The following is a 13,376-nucleotide window of genomic DNA, read 5'->3' on the forward strand; positions in this document are numbered from 1 at the left end:
GGTCTGGTTTTGAGGGTTTGGTTTGTACCCTGACCTGAAGGTGATATGGAGAAGTTGGATATGGAGAGGGGACTTTCCTTGAGGAGCTGATGCCTGAGTCCTCTGTGGGATGCAGGAATCTGTCATTTAACACTGCAATGGGTCGTGAAACAAAGTGAAAACTCCCTTGACATTTAAAATGATCCAGTGACTAACAGATACCCCAGGGTCATTAATTGTTCCCCTGCCTTATTTAGACTTGACCTGAATGGTTTGATGGCCATAAAGCTTCATGTCTTTAAGCTCAGGTTATCTCTAATGAGATACAATTGTTTTGACAGAGATGAACAAGAAATCAATGCTTTAAAGGAAGAAATAGATGGTTTGAATTCTCTGGTTGCTGATCTTCAGAAGGACATTGAAGGTAGTCGGAAAAGAGAATCTGAGCTTTTGATATTCACTGAGAAATTAACCAGTAAGAATGCACAGCTTCAGTCTGAAAACAATTCCTTACAGAGCCAGGTGGATAAGCTTTCTTACAGTGAAAGAGAGCTGCAGAGTCAGCTGGAGTGTGTTCAACAGACTAAAGATGATCTGGTGAGTACAGTGGGCAGCTTGTTTTTGCTCTCGTAAGATGTCTGATGCAGATAAAGATGTAGCATATGAATAGCACCTTGTATCTTCACTTACCTGACTGCAATTTCTCCTTGAATTTGCCATTGGTAGCAGTGGGATATGAACACCTTATATTCCCAAGCTGAAAGAAATCCTGAGGCCCACTGCACTGGAATGAGGAGGTGTCACTGTGTTGCTCTTTCTTGTTTTTGGGGAGCAGAGAGTTGTTCCCTGTGCAGCTGTAATTGAAACAGACAAAAGGTTCTAATTTGCCTGTGAAATTTATTACTGTAAACTGTTCCTGAGGTCCTGTTTGTACTGTGAGATAAATGTCATTTTTAATAAACTTAGTGTGTCATGGAAGGTAATGAGACTTTGTACTGTATCATGGAGAAGTTCTGGAGGTAGTTGAGGAATCTTACTGTTCATGTGAAGTACGAGTGTTCAGCCTAAATAATAAATGTAAAGTGTGAATGATTCCCAGGTGAAAAGTGCATTTAGGGATGTTGAGCTATGGCTAGGCTAGAATTCTTTTGTGTTTGACTGAAAATCAAATCCCAATTTCAGGCCATCAGGTTACAGAAGGAGGAGGATCAGCGGAGGTCAGAGGTTGAGACGCTGCAGGCTCAGCTGGCCTCAGAGCAGGAGGAGGTGTCAGCACTGAAGACCCGTGTGGATGAACTCAAGGATGACCTGGCTACCCAGAAGCGCAAGCACGCAGCAAACCTGAAAGACCTCACAAAACAACTTCAGCTAGGTGCAGATTCTTTTCTTATGAGTCAGCCCCATCTATGACCCCTCAGTGTCTGCTAGAGACCCAGGTCCTGTCTGTGAGTGCACAGTGCTTGAGTTTCACCCTCCAAGCTCTCCTGTCCCTAAAGACAATGAGAGTGAGCAAGTTAGACCTTGTGGAAACTGAAGTTACAGGCCTTCGTGTTGATTTTCAGTCTAAAATAAAACTTTTGAAGTGGGCTTAGACATAAAATGAAATATTTATTTCAAAAGAGCTTAGTCTTTGTTATGATGTATCTGACTAGTGAAATGTCACTGTAGGTATATATATAGATCCTGGTCTGTGTGGGAGTATATTCAAAGGTTGCCAGAAGTTTCCTAGTTGCTGACTGTATCAGGAATTGCTGGTGACTGTTATTTTTTTTAGTACATTAAACAGAACATTTCAGTTTTTAAAGCTGGATATGGAGACACTGTTGACTAATTTTGTGTACAAATAGAAGTCATCAAATATCCAACAATGCATATGCTCTGAATGCAAATAGATTGGAAGATAATGTGTTTGAAATAAGAGATCCTGTTGGCACTATGCAAGACAAATTCCATGTCCCTTTTTGTGCATTTAAGAACAGCTGTGTGCTTTCCCTCTCGATCCCCAGTGAGTGAGTGGTGCTTCTGGCGCAGGTACTGCTGTAGTGATACAGTTATGAGATGTAAAGGAGTTGCCAGCATTGATAGTAGTTTACATGGCAGACCTAATCAAAAGTAAGATCAAATTGAAGTCTTACTGGTCCCAGTTAATCCTATAAATGACATTACCCCTTCAACTGGCAGCTACAGCAATGTGTAGAGATCATGGTGGGTGTTACATCCAGGCACTCCATGGCTGGGGCCAGAGAGAGATAGGAAACTGTTTGGATTTTATTTTCAGTTGCTGCCATTGTCTTTTAATTGTCACGTCATATTAAATTAGTGCAGATGATTAAAGGTTCTGTATGTTGGGTAACACTGTCATTTTTAGTTCTTACTCTGCTGTTGGTAATCACCATTTTGTTCATACTTTTAGCACGGAGGAAATTGGATCAGATGGAAAATGGTAATTATGACAAAGAAGTCAGCAGCATGGGGAGCCGTTCCAGCTCGTCAGGTAATGGAGCACATAGCAGGGCTGCCAAACAGCCCTTCAGTCTTAACAAGGGTGCCACAGTGTTCTTGCCATTTATGTGGTTTGTGCATATGCAGTGTGTAGGCAGCCTCCCATTAAAACTGACAAAATAGCCTCTGAGCACCAAAATGCACTTGACTGACTGCCAGTTGTAGGTGCCTATTATGCAATTAAAGTGTAATGTTTATGATGTTTATGTATTTTGGTTCTTTTTAAATACCTGCCTTTTTTATTTGGTTGCTTTGATATTTGGAAGAAACTCAAGAGGACTCCAGTTTATAGAGGACCCTTTTACATGCTGCCTGAGGCAAAATAAAAATGAGCAGTGGCTTCCAACACTGTTTAATTTGCCCTATTGACAGTTGCAACTGTGTAAATGAGAAATCAATTAGCATCATTAGGGACATCAATGGGTTTATGTAATATTCATTACTTTCTATCCAGCTAGAGCTAGAGCAGTGATCTTTAGTACTGAAAACAGCATGTTTCCTTCCTCAATATCTTTGGGTTTTAAGTTGGCTTAGTTCTGTCCAGATGTCCTATAATCTCACTGTGAGAGAGAGACAAATGCTCAGAAAGAACAGCAGAAAGTAAATAAAAGACTGCAAGCCCTGAGTGATCAGTGCTGCAGGGTATTGGTGTGTAGGGCTTTTGTGAGTCTGTACAGTTTACATAGTATTGTAAATTTAGTTTACTCCAGAGCACACATTTAAAATCAGCTCAGTCTTGTGCAAAGTAAATGAACATGAAGGTGTTTAAGTGAGAATAAGCATTCCTGAAGGGAGCACACTTACAGAAGTCAGTGCACCCCCAGGAGGGGACTGCACTGCTGTCCCAGCGTGTTGCATATAAACACTGTAAGGATCCTCTAGAGAAAACCCCACTAAACACAAAGGGAAGCTGGCATCCTGGGGAAAGTATCTTCAGCTCCTGACAGGTAGTGAGTGCATGCACTCCTCTGCTGGGGGCACTTCACCTAATGTGAGATCTGAGGGAGTTTTTACAGAACCTGATGTGTTGGCAGGGTCCCTGAACGCGCGGAGCAGCACCGAGGATCGCTCTCCTGAGAACACTGGCTCTGCAGTGGCTGTGGACAGCTTCCCAGAGGTGGACAAGGCTGTACTGGTTGAAAGAATACTGAGGCTGCAGAAGGCACACGCTCGAAAAAATGAGAAGATGGAGTTCATGGAGGATCACATTAAACAGCTGGTGGAGGAAATCAGGAAAAAAACCAAGTATGTTCTGTGTTCTGTTCATGCAGGTTTTCAGTGTTGGGCTGATGCACCAGACAAGTATTCTGGATTTTATGTAAGAAAAGCAAATGTGTAAATGAAAATGTTTAAAACAGTAAAAATATTGCAGTGACAGTAGATCTTGAAGATGGAATTAGTTTTTGAGGTCTTTTCCTATCAGTTATAGTAATTGCCAAGTTTTACTTGTAATTACCAAAGTATTACTATTTTTTTCAGAAGGAATAAACTTGCACAAGTGGGTTTCTGGTCTCAAAATGGTCAGCAGGTGGCTGATTTGAGGTGGACTGCAGCCACTGACTAACAGAAGAGTCTATTTCTTTCATGTGCTTAAAAGGGTGGTGATGTGGTTTTTTTGGAAGGAGAATCTGCATTATTCCAGATGGTACTCTGGTATACACATCAAACAAATGATGTATCTGAGCCAAAGATGGTCAGTGGTTAATGTGTGAGACAAAGTTCCACTTAAATGAAAATCTCATCTTACAAGATAATGTCTGGAATTTCAGTGAGGAGGGTAAGGAGTGCTGGCAGAAAGCTGCTTCTGGAAGGTGCAGTTGCCTGTTAAGAACAGCCCTTGCTTAATGAGTCCATGCCTTTATGCCCAGCTGGTGCCATTTCACAGAACATGATCACAGCTTGGGAAAACGCATGAGAAGTGTCTTTGTAATTTTTTTCTCATGTGTAGAAAGCTTTAGATTCCATGTCTGGAGTCTTTCAGCCAAGAAGTCTTTTTACAATAAAAACCTTTCTTGTCCCAGTGGCTTTTCAGAATACTTTTTTAAAAAGTAAACCCTGCACGTTGTAGTCTCTTGGCTTACCAGCATTTCCTATATCACTATTGGTATCCCAGGTTTTTGTCTGATATAAATTGCAGGAGTAAACTTTTACTGCTTTTTTGGTAATACAGTACTGCTTGAAAATACAATTACTCCTGTCAGGAATCAGAAGTTACTTCAGCATCTGGCTCTTCTCTGCCTTGTAATGCTATGATGTCTTTTTATTTTTTTATCCCCCCAGAATTATTCAGAGCTATATTTTGCGGGAAGAAGCTGGAACACTCTCATCAGAGGCCTCTGACTTCAACAAAGTACACTTGAGCAGGCGTGGTGGGATTATGGCCTCTCTGTATACATCTCACCCTGCAGACAGTGGGCTCACCTTGGAACTCTCCTTAGAGATAAACAGGAAGCTTCAGGCTGTGTTAGAAGATACATTACTGAAGAATATTACATTGAAAGTGAGTAGCTGTGCCAGTTCTTCTGCACATTCTTGTGGTTCTCAAATGCTCCCTTCACTCTGTGCTGTTAAGGCTTTTCAGAAGTCAGCTGATTGTGATTTGGTGCCCCTGACAGCATTGAGGTTAACCAGGGAGTTATGATGCCATGTACCTCCAGTTTAGGACCCTCAGAGAATGCTGCACTAATGGGCTGCTGCTTGCAATAAGTTCTGCAGTGCCTGTGCCTTCAGCAGGGCAGGGTCTCTGTGTGCTCTCCTCTGGGCATGTGGAGCCAGGAGTGCAGCTCTGCCTGCCTGGTGCTCTTGAGGTGCTGGGGCAGCACATCTGCTGCCAGGAGAGGTGGCAGGCTGGAAAATGGTGTGCAGGCTGCCAGCTGAGCAGCAGGGTTCTGCACAAGCTGGAGATCTCTTCCTGTCATCATCATTCCCTTTGAATGTAGGGGAACTAGAATTTTCCTTCTAGGCATCCTGTAGAATACTGGTAACTGCAAAAAAGGACTTGCCGAGAGCTTTGACTTTTTTATTGAAATGAGTTTGATTTTTTTCTGACTCTTAATAATTTGCATTTGTTCTGGATACTTGAAAGTATCAACCTGCTGACATAAACAGTAATTTTGACTTATTAGTACATTTTGTGCTGATGGACTCATTTCCCTGTATGACTTACCTTATCATTTTTCCCCCCATAAAGGAAAACCTGCAAACTCTAGGAACAGAAATAGAACGGCTTATTAAACACAAGCATGAACTGGAACAGAGAATAAAGCAGACATAACTAAAACTTCTGGGGACTAACCAACGTGAAGATGCAGAAAAGGCAGGTGCTACAGACCCCTGTGTTTTACATTCTGCCTGCCAGCACAAGCATCTGGGTTTTTGCAAAGGAAGCCTTTGGCCACACACTCTCACTCGTGTGAGAGATCAGCAGGGTTTGGCATCCGTATGCTTCTGTCTACCCAGAGCCTGAGGCACTGCTGAAATTCACTGCACACTACATTTATCTGAAACTTCTGTTTGAAATGCAGATGCTTTGCAGTGCAGACTGTGTGGAGTGAGTTGCCATGAGATTTTAGTTTCTGCACTGTGTAATTAATCATTCTCTTAATGACAGAGCTTGAAAAAAAATAAAGCCAATTATGTCTTAGTTGCTGTTGAACATATCCAGTGTTACTGAGCTTTAAGGGCTTTCAGATGTTTATTTCCTTTATTGCATATTATTTCTGATCTTTGGGTTGATTAAGCATTTTTGACATATGCATGGAATAATGCTTTGTTACAAAATTTTGGGTTTTAAGTGGTGGCCATGATATTGCATACTATTTGCTTTAGATTAACATTCAGCTGGTCAATTCCTTTATTCCAGAGGAGTGAAACAACAGTAAAACTAAGGAATTAGAAAGTGTTTTGATTCAGTTCTTGACTTTGTGTAGTTGAAACCAATGTCAGTTCAGCAAATCTTGTAAACCCTTGATCCTTAGACATGTGGATCAGAAGTCTGATATAAGATAATTGGTTAATAAAGTTCTCTAGGCTTCTGCATAACTAGCAGCATTTAAGCAGTTTAAACTGCCCATTATAAATCTGTGTAAGTACATGGAGACATGGTGATTGCATTTGTTTTCAAAGACAAATGGAAGCTAATGAAATTTTCTCATTAGCTGTGGCTAGACCAACTAGTGACAATAACGGTAAGAAATAAGAAATAGATTTAAATGGGATTCTTATCTATTGTTGGACTGTGAAAGTGGCACAGAAGTCTGTGCAACTCCTTGATTTTACTGCTGTGAAGAATTAGTTGGTCAAAATAACTGAAAACTGTTACTTAGTCCTTCAGTAGCTGAGAGGATGGTGAAGGAAGAGTATCAAGGTGACAAGATTTGGTTTAGTCACAACATCATGTTCACATTTTAATTCCAGGGTAAGTAATATACAGGATCTGAAATATTTTTATTGCAGCAGTAAATGTGTAGTTTCTGTATCTATCACCTTTTGACCAAAATCAATTGATCAGATCACCATGTAAATACATACTTCAGGTTTTTATTAAATACTTGAACTTGCTATTGCCATGAGAAAAAGAGTCAATGTACATGTCCAATAGCAATGCTTCAGCTACTTTAATCAAAAAGGGTGGTGTGGGGAGAATCTGTCTTAGTGCAGGTATTGTTTGCATCATACACAAAACAAGGGACCTGAATTTGGCAGCACAGAGGAGGGTACTTGATCAGACGTCTGGGTGTCGTAGGGGTGTGAACTCCATTTTCAGATGCCACTGAGTTGTCCGAGCTTTGTAATAAAACAAATGGAGCAAAAGAGCCTAATTTGGTTTGAATAGTTTGGTTCAAGAGAGTGGGACTTCCTTGTTAGTCTAAAGATTGGCATCTCTGAAAGTCCTTGTGGGATCAAGACCTGGTTTGTGGTCCAGAGAGCTTCAAAAGTCTGGGATGACAGGTCCCTTCAGTGTCACAGGATGAAGTATTCCTTTGGAAGGGGAGAATGGGAGCAAATAGTTTAAAACCTGAGCAAGCATTGTATAGAAACTGCAAGCCTTTAATCTGGGTGGGTTTTTATACATCTATTTTTCTAATTCCTGAGAGCAATGGTTATCTGAAATGTTAGGAAGTTTGGGCCAGTCCAGTCATGGGACTACTTCTGCTTTACTGTTGTTTAAGTGATGTGAAGAGGAAAATACCTGGCTCTGCTGAAACAGATTTGTCACAGCTTCCAGGAAGCAAACAGATAGTTGCTCATGACTGAGCTTAGATCATCTGCTGAAAGAAAGTACTTTAGAACAACTTGCATGCTAAAACATAGCTTAGCTCTTGTATGTTTGTGCTTTCATGCTTTAACATACCAAATCTCTGGATGTTTTCAGGCATTCAGCTCAATGACTCCAGTATTTTAGATACCATGTTAATATTGTAATCTTTTAATGTATCCAGGTGTACAGTGTGAATGAAGGAGGGGTGTGGTGCAGATGGAATCAGTGCAATGGCTTTGTGGAAATTATTATTTCTTTTTTGGCATGGTTTTTTCTCCTTTTAAGTTGAGAAACCTAGTTAGCTATCCTCCTGCCCTGCTGGAAATGCTGCTTGCTCTTTGTAGCACTAATAACTTCTCAGATTTTTTTTTTTCCTTGGTTATGGAGACACTCAAAGCAGCCAAAATACCACGTTGTTTATTGTGCACAGTGTTTTCATGGACCAAAGCTGTCATCCACTGGTGTTATTTTAAACATATCTGTTAGAGATGGAAAAGTCTGGCTTGCACATTGGCGAGTGACTCTGCAGTCACCCTGGGCTGTGATGAGTACCTGATGGGGTCAGCCAGCAACTTGGCACAAGGATGTTCCTCCTTTTTGAGGGGCAGTGATGTATCAGCCACAAAATGTTGCTGGCCCTGTTTCCATGGGGTGGCTTGTCAGGAGTGTGATGCTGCTGTACTGAGAACACTTTCTGTGGAAGGGGTTTCTGTGGGGTGGTTCACACAGGTGAGCACCAGCTGGAGCAGGGTGGGTGCAAGGCTTGTGTAGTGATCTCATCCCACTTATCCTTGTTTCTGAAATTGTATTATGAACCTGAAACTGAAAACTGTCCTCAGATAAACTGAATTTTAGAGACAAACTGGTAAATTGATAAACTAATCATGAAGGCAGCCTGGAGCATGTAGCTGTCACTGAAATTCAGTGTCCATTAGATGTGTAGTTGCCACAGGCTGCTTTTGAAAATTCCAAGCTTGTGGCTGGTTGTGTCTTACAAGCTTAAACATCTGTTTCTTAAATACTCAGGGTGCTCTTCTAATTCAAACATCGCACAGACAGATGTTGTTAGAGGCCCTACAAGAAAGCTGCCTATGCTTTTCCACCCTCTGTAAAATCCAGCACTGTCATTGTCAGAAGCCAGACCCTCTGACGTGAAGAATACCATTTTATTCTATAGAAATCACTGGCTTGCTGCCATACAGACTTGTGCAATATTTTTAATTATAGTGTCCAGAAAACTGGAGATTGATTTCTTCCTTGAACACTTTCTCATTATCTTCACTTGTTGCTGGCAACACCTATAGTCTGTCTCTTAAAATATTTTTAATTGCAATGTCTTGGTTCATAACTAAAAAAGAAAAAATTAAAAACTGTATTGATGCTTCCAGTGCATCAAGTGTAAAGCTGAGTATCCACATGCTGCAGAGACCTGAATCTAGGGAGGGGTCCAGAGGGCAAGGGCTGTCCCAGGGGACCCTCACCCTTCCTGTGCCACTCACTGATGGTGAACACCAGCAGTAGGTGGCACAGGAATCAGGTGCACCCTGGCTCACCTGTCCAGGGACAGGTGCCTGTGTTGCAGAGGGAGCTGGGTGGTATTTAGAGCTTTTCCAAGATGGATGGCTGTTTCCTCCCCGTTTTTGTGTTCTAACTGAAACTGTTGATTCTTCCAATCTATGTGTGTAAGTCCCATACACAGAACGTTGATTTAATTTTGTAGATACCTGTTTCTGTATAAAGTTTTCGAAGGTATTGCTATACCATATGTATATACTGTACTTTGAAATAATAAACATACAAATGTATGAAAGCCTGGTTTGGGTCTGATTTGTCCCACTGTTTGCTGCAGCCTGGCTCCAGTTGTGCTCTCAGAGTGGGGTGGCAGCAGGGTCTGTGCTGGGTGCTCATCCCTGGGAGCTCGTGGTGCCTTTTAAAAAAATCCTCTGGGCTAGAAGCATCTGGGCTGCCTGCAGGCTGTTCTTGCCACCAGCAGGACCCTTCTCGTTGCCCTGGCGTGGCTCTGGCTGCTGGCAGGGGAGGCAGCAGCGCTGCAGGGTTCTGCCCTCCTATTTGTGCCTGTTTGCCTATTGCAGCCGGCAGACAGGAGGTGGCAGTGCCTCTTCTTCTCTGGGAGGAACAGCACAGGGGGAAAACCTCTCCCACTCCGTTCATCCCTTGAGAATGGCCGTGCCCAGGCCATAGCTGTGCTGCAGTTCAGGACTGCACTCCCTGCAAGTGCCCTCGGTGCTTTTCCAGAACGTGAATTTTTGGAATCCCACAATCGCGGCAGCAGGAACTGGTTCCTTGCAGCTCCATGTTTGCTCATCTGATTTATTTATTCTCTTGCAGAGGTCTAACAGAGTTTGTTTTTTAGCCATGATAGTATTTTTTTAATAAAAATAGTGATTGTGTCTGGTTGCTGGCAGTGCTTACATTAAAAACCTGGGAATGGGATTGATATGGGTTGTCCTGCCCTTGCAGGGAGCCAGAAAAAGGCAAAAACAATACCATGAAGGTGATAATTCATGGGGTTTGTTCTAATATCTCCCAGGGTACCTTAAATGAGAGAAGCAGGTATCCTATCTTTTGCTGAAATTCAATGGCAAACAACCTCAAGCTTCCCAGGACCAGGCCCAACCCAGTGATTTTTCTGCTTACAGTTACCTGCATGACCCTATGCTGAAATTGTTTCACAGCTCAGTTTTATAGAACAGTTTTTCTTCCAGCTTTTTCCACTGGCAGCAGGTACAGTTGTTGGTGACAGATTGACCAAAAATCAAGGTTTATTTGTGCGTCGTGAGTATTTAACACTGCTGCTTGGAAACAGCCTGAAGCTAAGCTTCCTCAAATACTCATTTTGGCTTTGGTGCTATTTGCAAGTCACCTTCCCACCCCTGTTTTTGGGTGTGTGTCTGAGCCTGACCCAGCTGAGCTCTGTGTGCAGAGGAAGGGTTCTCATGGCACACGTTAAGTGCCTGATGCTGAAGTAAGCCAGGCTGATACTGCAGCCAGTGGGTGATAAATATCTAACCAAATGCTAGCAGTTCTCTTCTCTGGCTGATTGTGAATGAGGAAATCATCACTGCTATTTTTCTCTCTCTCTCTGCTTTATTTTAAGGGGATTTTTAATAGCAAGCTCTGCTGGAGGTGTTGTCGTTGCAGTTGTTTTTAGGCTATTTTGCATCAAACCACAGTGAGTTTGTGCCAGATTTTGCGGGATTTTTACATGCATAAATGTAACTGTTGCAGTAGCAGAGCGCTGCTGAACAAGTTGTTCTCATCTAACACATATAAATATGCTGTTAGATGTGTTTGTTGCTGTTCTGCTCCAGTGGATGCCCCATAGTCAGGAAATCCTCTGGCCCTTGGGTTTCACTGGGCTCTTGACCATGTGCAGCTGCCCACGGATCTCAGCAGGGCTGCTCAAATGCCTCAAGTGAAGCACCTTGCTCAAACAGGCTGGGCCCTGTGAATGTCTAAGAGCTTCCTAAGAAGTTTCTATTTTAAAATAATCCCGTGTGTGTGGAATAAGGAAAAGCAGCGAAGTCTGTGAGCTCTGCCCAAAGTGCACTGGTGTTTGACACGAGGTGGGTGAGCACAGCCCAGCAGGCGCTGCTGCTCGCTCTGGGGTGGTTGGGGTGTCCTTAAACACTGCCCTGGGCCATCCAACCTGCGGTTCTTTGGGAACTGCTGCTGCCTTTGGAGATGGGTTGAAGCAGGGTGCAAATGCAAGGCAGTTTATTCAAGCTGTGATCTGCAGCCAGACAGAAGGGTTTGTGAGGCTGCACTGTGAAAGGAAGTGGTTAAAAGGTCTCTGAAAATGATAGATCTTGAATTATTTGAACTCTAGTCAGTGCCTGACACAGGAGAGAGGAAGAAGGTGAGAATTGCTTACATCAACACTGTGGGTAAAAGCAGCAGATGCCTGCAAAAACAGACCTTGTGCTGGCCAGCCTAGACCTGTGTTGTGGTCCTGCAAACTCTCTGAAAACCTTTCAAGTCAAAGAGGTGGAAAAAACCAAACCTGGACTCAGAGTTCTGACCTGTTCGTGCTGTAAGTGGCTTGTACTAATCAACTGCCTTGGCTTCACCTTAGTAATTAGATTATCAGAGCAATATTGATTAGATGGACTCTTGAAAATATTTAAATGCTTCACCCCTCAGGAGAAGGGATCTTCATCCATAAGGTAAAATGAGAAATCAGAACAAGCTTCTGTCAGCTTCTCATGGGCTTAACATGTGGAGTGACACAGGCTGTGACAACCAAACCTGTGATACCCTTTCCCTGGTCCCTTCCCCTTGCTGTGTGTCTGCTTTGACCCAGGGCTCACTCAAACCCATGGGGGTGGCTGGCTCAGGGAACAGGACAGTCCCACAGTGAGGCCTCTGCCTGTCCACCTGCCCCTGAAGCTGTCCAAGCAGCTCCTGGTGCACTGCAGGTAATGGCTCAGCCTTTTGAGGCAAACAAGGATCTCTCTTTTCCCTGGCAATGCTGCTCTGGGACCTGCAGGGTGTCTGAGGTGCTGTCACAGCTCCCACGTCCTCTGTGCTGTGCAGCCAGAGTGCCTTGAGCAGGGCAGGACAGCTGGCAGTGAGACCCATCCCTAGCTCTGGGTAAAACCTCCCCAGAATCCACAGCTCCTTGTTTTGCTTGGCTTTAATCAGACATTTCTGGGATCTAGAAAGATCCAGCCGGTGCCAAGCAGGTGTTTTCCATCAGCAAGGATTGGCAGAGGAAAGCCTCTCCTTCATAAACCAACCTTCTAAAGAGAGCAGCCATCAATCCAGGTACCTGTGACCTTGGACACTGTGCTCGGGAGCCCTTGTGGGCTTTCTTGGGCTGTCCAACTCCAACACCAAATGCATCAAGAAGGTCTCCTGCCAGCAGGGAATGACTACCATGCAGGCACTTCAAAAATACAGGCACATCTCTAAACCAGGACGTGGCCAAACACAGGTTGGATTGAGTCACCTTTGCTCCTCGGGCAGGTGAAGCCCTTGGAGAGGAGACCTGGCAGATTTGGCAGTGGGCCTGAAGCACAGAGCTCACAGATTGCTTTGTTTTGTTTACCTGAATTATGTCAAACTATTTCCCTCTCTCAGAATTTCCTTGCAGTTTTCCAAGGTTGCTTGTTGATGCTGAAAGATCAGTCAACTATTTCAAAGTGATTTGACCTTGCTTGGGCTGGTGACAGAGCCCAGAGCTCACGGGTAGCTGTCACCTTGTAATGCCAGAGCCGCTGTGGCGTGTCTGCCATTGCAGACACAACTGCAAGCAGTGCCAGGGCACAGGGGCAGGTGAGCTCCCTCCCACTGCACTCATGAGAGCGTGATTTAGCTTTGGTGGCAGCTGAAACAATAGAAATGTCCCCAAAGGCCAGGACTTGCAATCCAAGGGATTCCCTAGAGAGCAATAAATGGAGGCACTTACGTTTCATTAATTGTGTATCAGAGCAAACACTGGAAAAACACCAACCAGCCATAGCAGGGAGTTTACCACTGACTGCTGGGGGGAGACCTCTGCCAAGAAAGCAGCCTTGGATCAGAGAGCAAGGAAGTGAAGTCCTTCCAGAGGATGATTCAGAGCAGGCTCAGGGGCTCCTGTGCTGATGCCCCGTCACCACTGTGCTGAATG

The 13,376-nt window shown here is 43.6% G+C and overlaps 1 protein-coding gene across 2 annotated transcripts in view; it reads left to right on the top strand.

The window, feature by feature from the left end:
- Positions 1–9,551, top strand: part of CCDC186 (coiled-coil domain containing 186) — a 34,661-nt gene extending 25,110 nt beyond the window's left edge. For both annotated transcript variants that reach the window (XM_063405265.1, XM_063405264.1), the window contains exons 11-16: positions 321–576; positions 1,162–1,351; positions 2,393–2,473; positions 3,516–3,726; positions 4,762–4,981; positions 5,672–9,551. In XM_063405265.1, coding sequence (XP_063261335.1) covers positions 321–576; positions 1,162–1,351; positions 2,393–2,473; positions 3,516–3,726; positions 4,762–4,981; positions 5,672–5,755 — 1,042 coding nt within the window. In that variant the 3' untranslated portion in view covers positions 5,756–9,551. The remainder of the gene's footprint in view (positions 1–320; positions 577–1,161; positions 1,352–2,392; positions 2,474–3,515; positions 3,727–4,761; positions 4,982–5,671) is intronic.
- The last annotated feature ends 3,825 nt before the right edge of the window (positions 9,552–13,376 follow it).

The sequence above is a fragment of the Prinia subflava genome, chromosome 9 (assembly GCF_021018805.1).
Source record: "Prinia subflava isolate CZ2003 ecotype Zambia chromosome 9, Cam_Psub_1.2, whole genome shotgun sequence".
NCBI lineage: Eukaryota > Metazoa > Chordata > Aves > Passeriformes > Cisticolidae > Prinia > Prinia subflava.